This window comes from Erpetoichthys calabaricus, chromosome 4 (assembly GCF_900747795.2).
Source record: "Erpetoichthys calabaricus chromosome 4, fErpCal1.3, whole genome shotgun sequence".
NCBI lineage: Eukaryota > Metazoa > Chordata > Cladistia > Polypteriformes > Polypteridae > Erpetoichthys > Erpetoichthys calabaricus.
Window position 1 is genome coordinate 194,244,575 of NC_041397.2, and position 15,733 is coordinate 194,260,307.

Consider the following 15,733-nt stretch of genomic DNA (forward strand, 5'->3'; position numbering starts at 1 on the left):
AGAGTAGGGATGCACCGATACCACTTTTTTGGAAAACGAGCACGAGTACGAGTACTTGCATTTCAGTACTTGCCGATACCGAGTACTTAATAAAAACATGATTTAAATTTACAGGTAACAGCTTTAGTCATATAATTTAACAAAAAAAAACCAAGAAATTCTCGTCTATCCACTGGGAGGTTAGGCTAATTAGCGACACGGGGCTAACACTGCTTGTCCAAATATCCGTGGTGAAACTAAACGCAGAGGAGGCTTGCAGTAGGCTGTGGATATGTTTTTTCACGGAGTCGTGTGGTTTAGGCAGCTCCGTGTCAGTCATGTAGCGGCGGCTTGGGATACCATATCTGGGCTCCAGAACATGGAGGAGACGCAGGAATCCCACATTTTCTACCTCCGAGAGTGGCTGGTCACTCAATGCAATGTACTCGATAATTGCCAGTGTTATTTTCACAGCACGTGGATTGTCTCTGGACATTTTCTCTTGTCTTGCAAGAGTTTGCTGCAGTGTGGGTTGTGTTGGTTTAGAAGCGTGGGTAAACTCTTTGTACTCGTTGTCGTGTTGGGATTTTAGGTGCTTGATTAAATTACTTGTGTTAAATGCGCTACCTTTTGAGCCTCCTCTGGACAATTTCGCTGAGCACAATTTGCAGTCCGCCTTTGTTTTGTCGTCTTCATTCACTTTGAAATAGTTCCACACGGCTGACATGTCTCGCCTCACCTTGCCTTCTCCCCGCTCTGAGCTGCAGCCGGGGCCTGGGGGCGGGCACTTGGCGCCTGTGATTAACCCCTTACACGCCGCTCAAACATAGACATTTCTCAGACCGTGGTATCGGTCCCCGGTATCGGGGGACTTTTAACGAGTACGAGTACTTTAGAAAATGTGGTATCGAGGCCGATACCAGATACCCGTTTCGGTATTGGTGCATCCCTAGTTAAGAGTATTTCATGACCTTTGACTTAATGGTAATATATGATGGGAGAGACATGTATTGGGAAGGAAATGTGTTATAAATTATACTTTAGATGGCAGCAAGTTGTTTTAACATCTAGGAAGCTTTCAAAACTTCATGATTGAAACAAAATATTGAGGGTCTGATGAGAAACTTGTAAGAAGAAAGGATAATATTTGATATACTAGTCATTTAGCCCGTTACAATAACGGGCGCTAGAACAGTAGTGCATAAACATTAGTAGGAACAGTCTATATTAAATGGCAAGGGACTTTGACCTCATTCTTTCTGTTGGTCGTATTTTTCTTTTTCAGCCTTTCTTTTGTTGATGTTTACTTGCTGAGCTGACCGTTCTTCGTGGGCTGCCGCCGTGTATTGTGTGTCTAACTTTCTGCGACAGTAATACGGTCTTGTACGGCTCTATTCAATAAGGGCGCGTGGATAATTTAGTTCAAATGGCTCTGGAATATGTGAAGAGCAACAGGTGCAGATCTTTATTTACGCGCACCTTTATTTGCTGCGCCCAATTGAGGTTGCCCTTTTGAGGCTCGCCTTTTTGTGCGCGCCCTTATTGAAGGATACGGTCTTGTACGTCGCTGGCTTGTACGTAATATATGTCCGTAATATACCTTTAATTTTCTCCGATGGTAATACAGGCGTGCGCGTCGGTAATATGCCTTTAATCTCCTCTGACAGTAATACTGGCATGTATGTGGCTGTAATATGCGTCACTGTATTGTGTACCTTTAATTTCCTCTCGCAGTAATACTGGTTTGTATTTCCGTAAAACGCCTCTAACTTTCTCTGACAGTAATATCGCGCATAGCACCGTGCCCTCTATATATTATATAGAGAGATGGGGAAAGGAAAAAATCTGTTATATAACTCAATCCATTTTTAATAATATACTACTAAACAAAAACTCTAAAATTAGTTCTTCTCAAAGACAATTCTAGTCTATTTCAGTTTGTAAAATATTCCTACCAACATGTCATGTCAACCTATGCATTTTTCTATCTCTAATCCAAGTAATAAATTAAAATTAAGTAAGCCAGCACTAAATGATAAATTTATTTTAAGAGGACATATATTTATTATATATATTATATATATATTATACACATATTCACACACACACACACACACACTCATTTATGACCCTAAGTGACTTTCACTTATCCTTCCTCTACATTTTTTGTAAACTCAGAAATTTTCAAATCTGCCAGGCAGAAAATATAAAATTCTAACATGCTTAAAGTGATGAGTGATTTCTCACACCTGAAACTGCTTACAACTTTCTGTGTAAAGTCACATCTTATACATACAGTGGTACCAATCGATTATAAAAAAAAAAAAAAAAAAAGGCAAAATAACCTACTCTTATTGGAAAGTAATCTCGAAAGTGTTTCCAGACTGTCCAGTTTCTGACCCATTCAGAACGTCTACCTCCTAAAAGTTAACAAAAAAAATTAAAAATACACAAAAATAAGCAATCTATATTATATCATTATAAAGGATTTGATATGCATTTAGAACAAGCAGAGATCACAAACTTTGCTTTAAATGATTTTTCAACTCATATCCCATTATACTGTGGCACACTAGACTCCTCATTTATAGCAAGACAGTTCTATTTAAAGACTGATGGGAATTCATGGGCCAGAAAAGAGATGTAATACCCAGTACATCTGCTTTTAAGTGGCAGTGTTAAATGGAAAACAAATATAACATTATCAAGGGAAAAGCAGAACATTGCCCAGCCAGCTGTTTTTGGACTACAGTCTTGTACTAAATGATTTAAAATGTTCTCACCTTTTTCTGGGGTATTCCAGTCAAACACAAGCCAGGCTATATAAAGAGCAGCAATCACCCAGCAGTCAGTACAGAACATATAAAGAAGAAGTAGTGTACATGCAGCACCTTGGGGGAGGAAGAAACAAAAATCACACAACTACTTCAAGGTTAAGAAACTGAATTCTAGTTTTTGTATGCAGTTGAGCAAATTGACTTTCAAAGAAAAATTAAATGCCAGAAAATTAATCAGTTTCATGCTTAACGCACGCACATCTCAAGGATAGTATTTTAGGAGTTAATATAACAGGCTTAGATCCACTAGATTTTCCATCAAAAAATATTTCACAATATTTTCATTTTCTCTAATTTCACATCAAGAGTATCATTTTCCTCACATCCTGCTGCCCAAATGTGCACATTTTTGTAATTGTGTGTATCACTTACCCATAACAAGAAAGGTAATGACCCACTGAAGAACAGAGATTATCTGCAGTTGCTTCACCAACTTTGAGTTTGAAGGCCAGGGAATAGATGGTAAATCCTGGAAGGCTGAGAGAATACTTGCTCCAGTACCTAATGAATTTATAGAAGGAATAGTCTTAAAATTTAGGAAATCCATTGAGGCAATTAAGAAGCAAGAACTTTTCACCTCTTTAGTCAAATTGCTGTATATATGCAAACACTTCATAATTATTTTTTTTTTTTTTTTTTTTTTTTTTTTTTAAACAAAAGCACAACTTTACTTTGGAGAGATATTACATTTTATCAAAATAATGCAAATTAAATAAACACAGTAATTGTCTCTACAGTTGCATTTTAAACCATTTTTCCATTTAAATGCAAATGGGTGGGGGCATTAGTTATATTCCTAAACGACTATTTACTTAAACAGCAAAGCTAAAATGGATATTTATTGCAAAATGAATATTCACAACAAAATTCAATTACCAAATGCATCATTTGGACTCCTTCGCATTATTTATATGCTCTAGCTCAGAGCTTTGGAAAGTTTTGGAAAATTTAGTTTGAGATGGGTTGTAAACGCAGTTTGGCAAATACCTGTACCTCATCACTACAGTGTACACAACCAAATGAGAATGTACCACTGGCTCATACAAGAACATTGCCTTATCAAACGTTAAAACTGCCATGGATTGAAGTAAATAGATGAACAGAACAGTACTTTAATGCAGACTGGGGTTGTATGAACAACTGCTGCTTTAAATAAGTACTTAAACCATGACCAGCCTGGCCCTTCATACAAGTTAAATCCCATTATAGGTCCCATAAACAGACATGTACTAAGACATGTACTAAGAACCATCAGGTATTTCCTGATAGTTTTACCTTATCACCCAGGCCAACCTCATTAGTAGCTAGATAGACACTAAATCTTTAAGGAGATGAAAGAAATGACAACTTATCTTCATAAGATTATAAGGCCACCACTAATTTAAAAAGGTTGAATATAACCAATAAAAGAGGCACAAAAAAGCAGAAAAAAAAATGACTTAATGAGCAAGGTCTGTTTCCAAAAAAGTTCACTACACACCAGAAATATTAACCATTGCCCTTTCAATCAATAAGGCAAGTTAAAGATTTTGTAATACAGTAAAAAGTAACATTTCAAATCATATGAAAGTTTCAGTTGAAGTGTTTGTTCCCCACAAAGTACATCAAATGTAAGATGTAGCACAGCATTTCACTACAGAATGTGCACACACATTTGTAAGGTATAGCAAATAAACACACAGGTTAAATGTAATGCCTCGTCAAAAAATGCTTGCAATATTTGCAAATGTGACGTGTTAAAATCTAAATACAAATAAACCACTTGTATTTTTATCAATAGATATCATCCCATCTCAATCAATTGCTAATCAAATGGCTGCTGGACATACATAAACCCCTCCTAAAGTCCTATTACAAAGTCCATCAATTTTGCCGATTAAAGTTTATCAACAATTTTGCTGATTAAAATTTAATCTGTGCTCTTTCAGAAGCATGTGGGATATATTTAAGTCTCTATCCAATGGAAAAATAAAACGAACAGTACTTTCAGTAATAAAAGCTGGGTGTTCATTTGCTGTACATTAGCAAGAGACAATCACAGTACATATCATGACATTTAGTTTTAACTCTTCTACTGTTTTGAATTTAAATTCTTTTTTCAAGGAATCCAAGACAACACAAATAAAATCAGAGCAATTTTTCCATCCAGATAGGCTCTAAAACAAGTGAAAGAAGGTATCAGTGTATTGTGTGATTGAAGAAGTAAGGCAATGGTTAAAAGTTAAAAGGTTTTTAAGACAGTGGCAAGACCTGAAAAGATGTATGTAGCCAAGACAAGTAAAGGGAGTGATAAAGTTAGATGTGGTAGAAATGAGAATGTTAAAATGGATGTGTGGAGATACAAAAAAAAAAAAAAAAAAAATCGGAGGTACAACAAAAGTGGGAGAGATTTAAGAAAGTATACAGAAGTAGGTTGAAGTGGTACAGACATGTGATGAGAAGAGAATTATGTGGGCAAAAGAGTAATTGGAATGGAAGTATAGAAGAAGGGAAAGTGGGAAAGCCTAAATGTTTGAAGAAGGTTGATCAAGCACATCGACCCCAAAACGATGGACAAAGACGACCCTAAAAAAAAAAGTTTTTCAAAATGAACTGCTTACAGCACAAATCTAAAACAGAAAAAATGTGGGTCAGAAACCACAGCCCCAACTCACATCCTGCTAAAACACACACTTGCCAGAAACTAGAACAAGCAAGCATCCTGTAACCACTACTGTTTAAGTTGTACAATGGCAAAAACGAACAGAACCTAGCAGGTGCCTAGCTCCCTTATTAGCTCCAAGGATGGCACGAATAAAGAACACTGAGAAGCAAATAGGCCTTGCCTCCTTTGAACCATAATTTGTCCATTAAAAGGAACATGGGACTGGCTGAAAGAGCTAGATCTATGTGGGTTCAGATCTTACTAGACTTGGCTCTGACCAAAGCAGTGTTTCAAAGGAAATTAACTCCAGAATTAAGTATAAAGTGATCAGTCTGTGTCATTGAACATTTTATGGTACTATAAACCTACTTTATTCTGCAGTCAGCAGTATTATCGTACAACAGATGTTAACATGGATTTAAAATGTAACGTTAAATATTTCAAATTACACTATAGTTGATCTCTGCAATACCATTTTCAGTTAACCAAAATATATGAATAAATAGAATTTACTTTGTTTTAGTCCGAGCACAATGTTAACATCTATATATATGTATATAAAATCCCTATGTGCGTCCAGGTGTCCGTGTGTGGGTGTCTTCTGGTGAAGTGCGCATGCACGTGGCACGGTGCTATGCGCGATATTACTGTCAGAGAAAGTTAGAGGCATTTTACGGAAATACAAACCAGTATTACTGCGAGAGGAAATTAAAGGTATACAATACAGTGACGCATATTACAGCCACATACAAGCCAGTATTACTGTCAGAGGAGATTAAAGGCATATTACCGACGCGCATGCCTGCATTACCGCCAGAGAAAATTAAAGGTACATATATTACGGACATACGGACGTACAAGACGGTATCCTTCAATAAGGGCGCGCACAAAAAGGCGAGCCTCAAAAGGACGACCTCAATTGGGCGCAGCGAATAAAGGCGCGGGTAAATAAAGATCTGCACCTGTTGCTCTTCACATATTCCAGAGCCATTTGAACTAAATTATCTACGCGCCCTTATTGAATAGAGCCGTACAAGACAATATTACTGTCACAGAAAATTAAAGACAAACAATACACGGCGGCAGCCCACAAAGAACGGTCAGCTCAGCAAGTAAACATCAACAAAAGAAAGGCTGAAAGAAAGAAAAATACGACCAACAAAAAGAATGAGGTCAAAATATAAATATAAAAGCATATTTCAAAAAGGCATGTACTTGACTTGGGAAGTCATACAAAACATTAATAACCAGTAACCAATTTCATCTAACCAGGATTAAACATTAAAAATTATGTATACTTTATATGATAGACAGACAGACAGATGTCAAACAAATGGGAAACTGGACACCATGATTAAATTGCTTCGTAGCAAATTATAAGTGCATTAAATATTAAAGTATTCTTCCTAAACTGCTCTTGCTTCTTGTGAAAAATTAGCCCAAGCCATAATATATATTTTTTTTTATAACTTATGCTGTATTAGGTAACATTTAAAAAAAAAATCCCTTTACTGCAAAACTAATCTGAAAATATGTAAATCACTATATATTTTGTAAAGAATCCATCCCAACGCACAAAATGTGCACATCAAAATGGACAAGAGCAAGCTGTTAAGATGCCACCATTCCAACCACAGCTGTGAACAAGTAAAATATACTGTAGTGGTACAGTAGTTCCACTTCCATAAACAGTCTTGAACATGTGGATTAAAGCATTGGTCATGCAGTTGTACAATGCCAAAATTTGCGTCTCTCTCTCACCGATTCTTATTGTTTGTCTATATAACTGACAAAAAACACTGCAACACTAGGCCATTTAATGATGAAATGTTAAAACTGAATGGGGGAAAAAAAAATGTGAAAGTGCAATAACGAACCTTAAGGTGACAAACATTTCTAAGGAAAACCAGACAGTTCACATAAAAAGGCATCAATTTCTCAAAAAGTTCAGTATCCTTAACTTTACACTGAAACTAATCTTTGTATTAATAGGTACTAAGTTTTGCAATTTTTGTTAGCAATCATTGTTATATAAAATTTGCCATTGGACATGGTGTCACACTTCCCAGATATGAGGGCAAGAGGACGACTGCAGTCTTGTACTAGAAAATACTGTACTTTGTATAGACTGTATACCACTGCAAAGTTGATTTCCATTTTCGCTTATATAAAATGTTCAGTAAATATACATAGTGTTTTTAAATCATTTTTAAAATCAGCATTTCTTTAAATGGTGTTCCATTTATTACTTTGCTGCATGTATCTAAAAAAAAAAAAAAAAAAAAAAAAAAATTTAGAAAAAATCATTATTTCAGATACTACAGTCCCAGATAAGTGCAAATTAACTTCTTACTTGCTCAAAGTATTGTAAAAAAATGCATTGGTTTCTAACCACAAGCACAACAAACCAAAGAAACAAAACATGTGAGCTAAATAAAATGCAACTCTATTTGTTAGCAATGCATTAAATATTGATTCTCACAACACTGCTTAGTATAAACTATTTATAATGCTTCCACTGAGCACTTAAAAGTTCCCTCCATCTGAAAATTGATTCCTCATCCTCCAATTACAAATATTTACACTTTTTAGAAACCTAAAAAAAAATGGCCATTGGCTATCAGAGGGTATTTTCCAAATATAACGAGTATTAACCCAGCCTGTAAAACAGACTTTAAATGAAAGCCAGTTTTCTTATGTATAAATATCTACAATATCACCAAGAAAGTACAATAGCACCTTATCTAAAATTGCCCAAAATATCATACTTAAATGTGCAATTTCTATATTCTCACCCCCAGCATAACAGTTTTGAATTAGATCTCCAGTTAGTCCTTGTTTGTGCATGAATATACAGTATATGTATAAAACTATCACGAAAATTAAGCAGACGTGTTTAAAAAAAAAAAAAAAATCAAAGGTCCATCAGTACTGTACATCTGTTACAAAGGTCTCACTTTCAATATTTTATGACCGGTTTTATAAAATGCACACAATTATCACATTTCAAACCAATTAACATCCATCCATTATCCAACCCGCTATAGCCTAACTACAGGGTCACGGGGGTCTGCTGGGGCCAATCCCAGCAAACACAGGGCGCAAGGCAGGAAACAAACCCCGGGCAGGGCGCCAGACCACCGCAGCCAATTAACATATAGAATAAAATGGTTCGATGCATTAATAAACGAGAATATCCCACAGACGCAGCAAAGTCAACGAGAGACAAGTTAAAACACAAGAAAAATGAAGGCAAGTGTTGTGCATTCAATGTCCGTTGTTTAAACACAAAACAATACTCTTCGTATGAATATTTGGAAAAGGGTGCTCCAAAGACAGAAATAAGACAGCTTTACAGAATATGTGGCAAAATCAAGCTTCAAAGGGCCCCTACTTTTTAAAAATCATGAATTATAAGAACAGAAACTTTTTTTTTTTTTTTAAATTACTTCACCTGCGGGTTTTTTTTTTTTTTTTTTTTTTTTTTTTAAGGACACCTCACATTTCTGTATGAACGTTTGAAGACATGTACTACCCTCAAGGTAGTGTGGGCTGAACATTCTTGAAGCAGCAGTATTAAAATATCTAGTATGGATAGTAATCCTCATCAACACTATTCCATCATAAAATGTCACCAACATTACATATGGAGCTTAAGTAGTTACATTCCTTAATGCTTCTTGCCACTTGTTAAGTATTTTCTTCACTGTCTATTGGCTACAGTTAGACAGGGTGGAGGTCATCTACTACAGTTCTAGAAGATTCTGGGTAGCCACTAGTTCTTGTTTGTGCAATTATAAAGCAGCGTGCTCGTTTACTGCCCACCAAACAGTCCGTACACATCTAATAAGCCTCTGCATGATAGTCTTTTTAGATGAGTAGAGGCAAGAAAGTTATACCACATCTTGCAGGTATTCATCTTCCGAGAAGCAGGGCATCTCCTCGCGTGCTAGCAACATACATATGATCTGAACGCTGTGCGTGTGGAAGGGGTGGGCGTGCACGCGCGCAGTACTGGGAACGTGCATTCACATGCAAGCACCAAGCGGGAAAATACTGCATACCCCATCTTCTTATTACCTGCAAACAGTTAAACCTGAAAGTCTCTGCAACTCATTTGCACTGAGGTTAAAAGAATTCGGATGCTAACAGGCTGATTAACGCAAGCGTTCATTTTATATATAATTTTTCCTTAGGAAGCAACCACTACAAACATTATAAGCACAAACAGATTTGACAAAACGTATTAATAATATACTAAAAGGAAAACGACAATCATAATTGTTAAAATACATTCTAGAGAAAGACGTCACACATTAAAGAACCTAAATAATGCTTTTTTCGTTCTCCTTCTTACCTCGCAATACGCCAGAATATGCTGCAATGATTGTCTTCATTGTTAAAGCTGAATTAATTCGTAAAATGAATTAAAAAAAAATAAGAGGCGAATACTGCTGTCAAAATGTAACCGCGACTGACTATGACAAGTCGCTGCCAAACTGATCGGCGATTTAACTATCCTTGGGACGCTACCAATACCGCAGAGCAGGGGGGAGCAGAAACTGAGCTAGTCTTAGTGCTGTTATGACACAGCATGCTACATATTCCTTTTTTTCTAGAGCACGAATTTCTAAAAAAATAATTTTTTTTAAATTTGGTTAAATTGGTTACAAATAATACTCATCTCTTTGTTTAAAAGATAAAAAGTCGAGTTTTTGTTACTGAATGGTTCAGCTCGGGCTTTACAAATAAAAAGTGCAAGCTTCGCTGTGACAAAAGTTAACACGCTAAAATTAACCTGTATGTTATCTTGCATCGTATCTTGCACAGTAGGTTTTTACCACCGTTTGTGTATAAACATTAGAGTCATTTATGTTTTAGTGCCTTGTTATTTACATTCGAGTGCAATGTGTGACTAGTGGCTTGTGGTTTTCATTCAAACCGAATGAAGTATTGAATACAGTACCTTTAAAATTGTGTGTGTGTATGTGTGTGGAAGGATGTAAAGAGTGTAGAAAATTAAACAATCAATGTTTCTGCCTATGTACAGTAATCTAAAAATGAACAAATTAAACAAATGAATCTGTCACAACATTCTCATGTAATGTCTGAACAAATTCAGTGGTCCAGGGTGCTGGAGCTTAGCAGGGCAGCATCAAATGCAAGGTATGATCTGATCTTAAACAGCGTGACAGTTCATAATAAATACAGTAAACTGTGTAAAAATAAACAGACTTTTTTTTTAAACCCACCTAAAATGAAACTTCTAACTCACACATAATGAGTGGCATATACGCCCTACCACCTCACAGCTACCGAGTCCTGGTTTTCAAATCTTGACCTAGACATGATCTGTGTAGAGTTGACACTTTCTCTCTGCATATGTCCAGTTTTCCATTCACATCACAAAAAACATGCACTTGTCCTTAGGTGGCACTTTGTGTACTCTATTAAAGACTCTAGGGACGCTTTAATCCCAGTATCCCAATATGTTCTGGGTCTCCACAACCCTGGTATAGATAAAAAAAAACATGGATAAAAATTAAACTGAATTGACCTACAGTTTTTAAAAACTAAACAATTATGGTAGAACTCAAAGTTATATTTTTGAGGAATATATTTTCTTCATCTTTATAAAAAAGGAATTCTAACTTTCATCATTAGTTTCTCAGTTTAATCAATTAAAAACATTCTATAATGTAGTTTTTAGGTGTATTTGCAAATGTTAAAGCTGAAGTTAATGTTTTCAGTGTTTGTATGCCATCCATCAACTGACACATACATACAAAAATAATTTTAGGACAGCAGTGAAATAATGACAATTCTAACAGCACTGGTCACAAAGCAGGACACAGCCCATTTCGAAATGCAAATCTGATACAGAAAGCACAAATTCATACCAGTTCAGAGCTGCCAGTCAGATCTAAAATGTGCATAAAGAAACATCCACCCAGACATGGAGAAAATGTCCAAAGTCTACATAGAGAATAATTGGGCACAACTCAGACTCAGCTGCTTGGAGATGTGAGATAACACAGCTAACTGCTCTAATATTATATTGTCTCCAGTCTTTGATTTTAGTTATTGTTTTCTGCAGAAGTAATTTAGAATAGATTAGAGTAAGACAGGATTTTGATGTGTATCTGGCACTTGGTGTGAGGGTTGCATATTCCCCTATGGTACGGTACATTTTTCTCAGGTATCTCCATGTCCTCTTCAGTCTAAAAGATGTGGAGGTTAGATTGAGTGGTGACTAAACTGGTCTAGTTTATATTTGAGTCTGCTATGCTATAGATTGACACCTTTTCTAGGGATTGATGCTGCTCTGTGCCTCAAGATGCTGGAATAGATTACCATTTCCTCATAACCCTTCTTTAGATTAATCAGATTTGAAAAAAGAAAGAAATTAACTTAGCAAGTGAATGTGGAGAGAAGCAGCCCCTTCTTTTTAATATGCATTATAGTGTGTTTCCCAAAAAAGACTGGTTATCCTGAGGGGATAGGTTCCAGCTTGATGTCACTCTGGAATTTACAATAACAATCAGGTTAAAAAATGAGTGAATGGACAGATTGTTCTGAAACTGCAACTTGATAATAATGAGCAGATCTCGATACACAATTACAGTGTCAGTATTGATGAAGTTTAAAAGAATAATCCACCAAAAAATGATTTTTTTAATATGTTACTTATCTCATGTAGGTTGTTGTGATGACCAGGAAACATTTTAATCTCATATTTTTATGCAGAAAGAAGATACAACATATGTCTATGGTAACCAAATTTGAGACTAGCAAGCAATATCAGAATGTCTGTGACATTTTCAAGAATATTTTAAAATTAGTCTCTTGCAGAAAATACTCTTTTGAACTAGAACATACTCAGACGTAAACAAGCATTTGAACATAGTGGGCAACCATAAATGGAGTACCTTGTAATTATTTAGTGGCAGGCTGTGACGTTGCACATGTGAATTAACTCTCTCTGTGTTAAAGCACCTTGGAAATGCACAAGTCCAAGGCATATTCTCTTCCTGATAATGTTTACACTTGATTATTTTTAACTATTAATCTTTAGTTTTAATCTTTTAGTTTCTCAGTGAACTTTGCATTGTCAATATATCACTGTTATAATGTTATAATGTTAACCAAAGAATAAGCTGCTGCTGGACTGGACTCATGACCAATGAATGAGGACTTTAGGGACCTTCAGATCTCAACTGGATGCTATTTTGGACAATCTAGATGAATATGATGAATGAGCTTGTTGGGCTGAATGACTGAAGTCTGTAATGTTCTAATGTTTTAAAGATGACATATATTGCAATTTCAAAGGTTATGTGGTATTGATCTGCAATGTTTTGGGTATCCAACAGCAAAACCAAAATGTTTTTTTATCAAAAAGCATTTGAATATCAACCATGTTGCAATATTAAATGTAAAAATGTTAAATGTAATATATATACATACATATATATATATATACACTGTATATATATATATATATATATATATATATATATATATATATATACAGTATATATATATATATATATATATATATATATATATATATATATATTTATATATATATATATATATATATATATATATATATATATATATATATATATATATATATATAAATATATACAACCCCAATTACAATGAAGTTAGGACGTTGTGTAAAACATAAATAAAAACAGAATGCAATGATTTGCAAATCCTTTTCAACCTATATTCAATTGAATACACTACAAAGATAAGATATCGAATGTTCAAACTGATAAACTTTATTGTTTTGCAAATCTTCACTCATTTTGAATTTGATGCCTGCAACACATTCCAAAAAAGCTGGGATGGGGCATGTTTACCACTGTGTTATATCACCTTTCCTTTTAGCAACACTCAATAAGCATTTGGGAACTGAGGACACTAATTGTTGAAGCTGTGTAGGTGGAATTCTTTCCCATTCTTGCTTGATGTACAACTTCAGTTGCTGAACAGTCTGGGGTCTCCATTGCCGTATTTTGCGCTTCATAATGCGCCACACATTTTCATTGGGAGACAGGTCTGGACTGCAGGCAGGCCAGTCTAGTATCCAAACTCTTTTACTACGAAGCCACGCTGTTGTAACACATGCAGAATGTGGCTTCGCATTGTCCTGCTGAAATAAGCAGGGACGTCCCTGAAAAAGACGTCGCTTGGATGGCAGCATATGTTGCTCCAAAACCTGTATGTACCTTTCAGCATTAATGGTGCCTTCACAGATGTGCAAGTTACCCATGCCATGGGCACTAATACACCCCCATACCATCACAGATGCTGGCTTTTGAACTTTGCGCTGATAACAATCCGGATGGTCCGTTTCCTCTTTGGCCTCAGAGGACACGACGTCCATGATTTTCAAAAACAATTTGATATGTGGACTCGTCAGACCACAGCACACTTTTCCACTTTGCGTCAGTCCATCTCAGATGAGCTCGGGCCCAGAGAAGCCGGCGGCGTTTCTGGGTGTTGTTGATATATGGCTTTCGCTTTGCATGGTAGAGTTTTAACTTGCACTTGTAGATGTAGCGATAAACTGTGTTAACTGACAATGGTTTTCTGAAGTATACCTGAGCCCACGTGGTAATATCCTTTACAGAATGATGTCGGTTTTTAATGCAGTGCCGCCTGAGGGATCGAAGGTCACGGGCATCCAGTGTTGGTATTTGGCCTTGCCGCTTACGTGCAGAGATTTCTCCAGATTCTCTGAATCTTTTGATGATATTATGGACAGTAGATGATGAAATCCCTAGATTCCTTGCAATTGTACATTGAGAAACGTTGTTCTTAAACTGCTGGAGTATTTGCCCATGCAGTTGTTCACAAAGTGGTGAACCTCGCCCCATCCTTGCTTGTGAACGACTGAGCCTTTTGGGGATGTTCCTTTTATACCCAATCATGACAAACACCTGTTTCCAATTAACCTGTTCACCTGTGGAATGTTCAAAACAGATGTTTTTTGAACATTCCTCAACTTTCCCAGTGTTTTGCTGCCCCGTCCTAGCTTTTTTGGAACGTGTTGCAGGCATCAAATTCAAAATGAGTGAAGATTTGCAAAACAACAATAAAGTTTATCAGTTTGAACATTCGATATCTTGTCTTCATAGTGTATTCAATTGACGGTTGAAAAGGATTTGCAAATCATTGTATTCTGTTTTTATTTACGTTTTACACAATGTCCCAACTCCATTGGAATTGGGGTTGTATACCAGTAGGTCTTCCAGATCAAACACACAAGACTAGGAATGTTCTTAAAGGCTCTGTTTAGGTAGGAGATGGGGAGAAAGATAAAAGAGAATGCAGTCTTCTTTTTCCTCAATGCCACCTAAAATAAAGGAGGACACTGTTGGGGAGCACTAACATCATTTTCGACTTGACTCTCGAAGTCCCATTTCTTCCAGTAAAGCTGATGTCATATTACGCAACTTCTAGTCATTGGGTGTGTCACACTTGCTGACTACAGTTGCTGATCTCGCCGCTGGGCCATGTTTATTTACATGACTGAAAAACGCTAGACATGCCACATTTATTGAATGCATGCCAAACTTTCAGTAGAGTCATGTTCACCTCTTCTTGAGACAGCCATTAATGTGCTGCCTGACAGAGCCACTGCTGTATGAAGGGTTAGCAAGTATGCTGAGTTCTGCAGCAATCTCTGCCGTTCTTTCTTTTCTTCCATTCTGTTGTGGTACATAAAACACGAGACATTGGACAGACAAAACATTCCTCTGTTTGTGAGGTCCAAAACACCCCCATTCCTTGTTCCTCTTCACTGCATTATATGTATTGAACACCTGGGTGAGCATTCATTGGTTGTCAGCTGTCACACGCACAGAACCCACGAATGACTTAACACATAATCAGGCCTGTTTGAATGTGCCAGAGTGAGTCAGGACTAGCAGTCAGTGAGTCGCTGAGCATGTCACATTATGCTACAACTAAAAACCACAGGAAAAGTCATCTAATGTGACATTGCCTTGAATCTATTATTTAAGGAATCCCAGCATCGGAAGTCAAGGTTTATTGAAGAACCAGCTTCTGAAGAGGATGGATTCTTTTCCTGATTTGGATCTCTTTTCTAAAGTTAAAGAAGCGTTCACTTTGGACCTGACAGTCTCTGGAACTGCCTTCACTTAAATTTTTCATTTTGTTGCACAATAATTAAATAGCCATCCTTGTTCTTTAGCTGTCCTTGTTTGTCCCTGTATATATATACTGTCACACACGT

The 15,733-nt window shown here is 36.4% G+C and overlaps 1 protein-coding gene across 1 annotated transcript in view; it reads right to left on the reverse strand.

Moving 5' to 3' along the window:
- The window catches only part of dgat2 (diacylglycerol O-acyltransferase 2), a 39,300-nt gene extending 29,329 nt beyond the window's left edge, over positions 1-9,971 (reverse strand). The window contains exons 1-4 of the mRNA XM_028800120.2: positions 9,818-9,971; positions 3,189-3,317; positions 2,763-2,870; positions 2,329-2,399 (exon numbers count right to left, since the gene is read on the reverse strand). Of these exons, the coding sequence (XP_028655953.1) occupies positions 2,329-2,399; positions 2,763-2,870; positions 3,189-3,317; positions 9,818-9,857 (348 nt within the window). The 5' untranslated portion in view covers positions 9,858-9,971. The remainder of the gene's footprint in view (positions 1-2,328; positions 2,400-2,762; positions 2,871-3,188; positions 3,318-9,817) is intronic.
- Between the last annotated feature and the right edge of the window lie 5,762 nt (positions 9,972-15,733).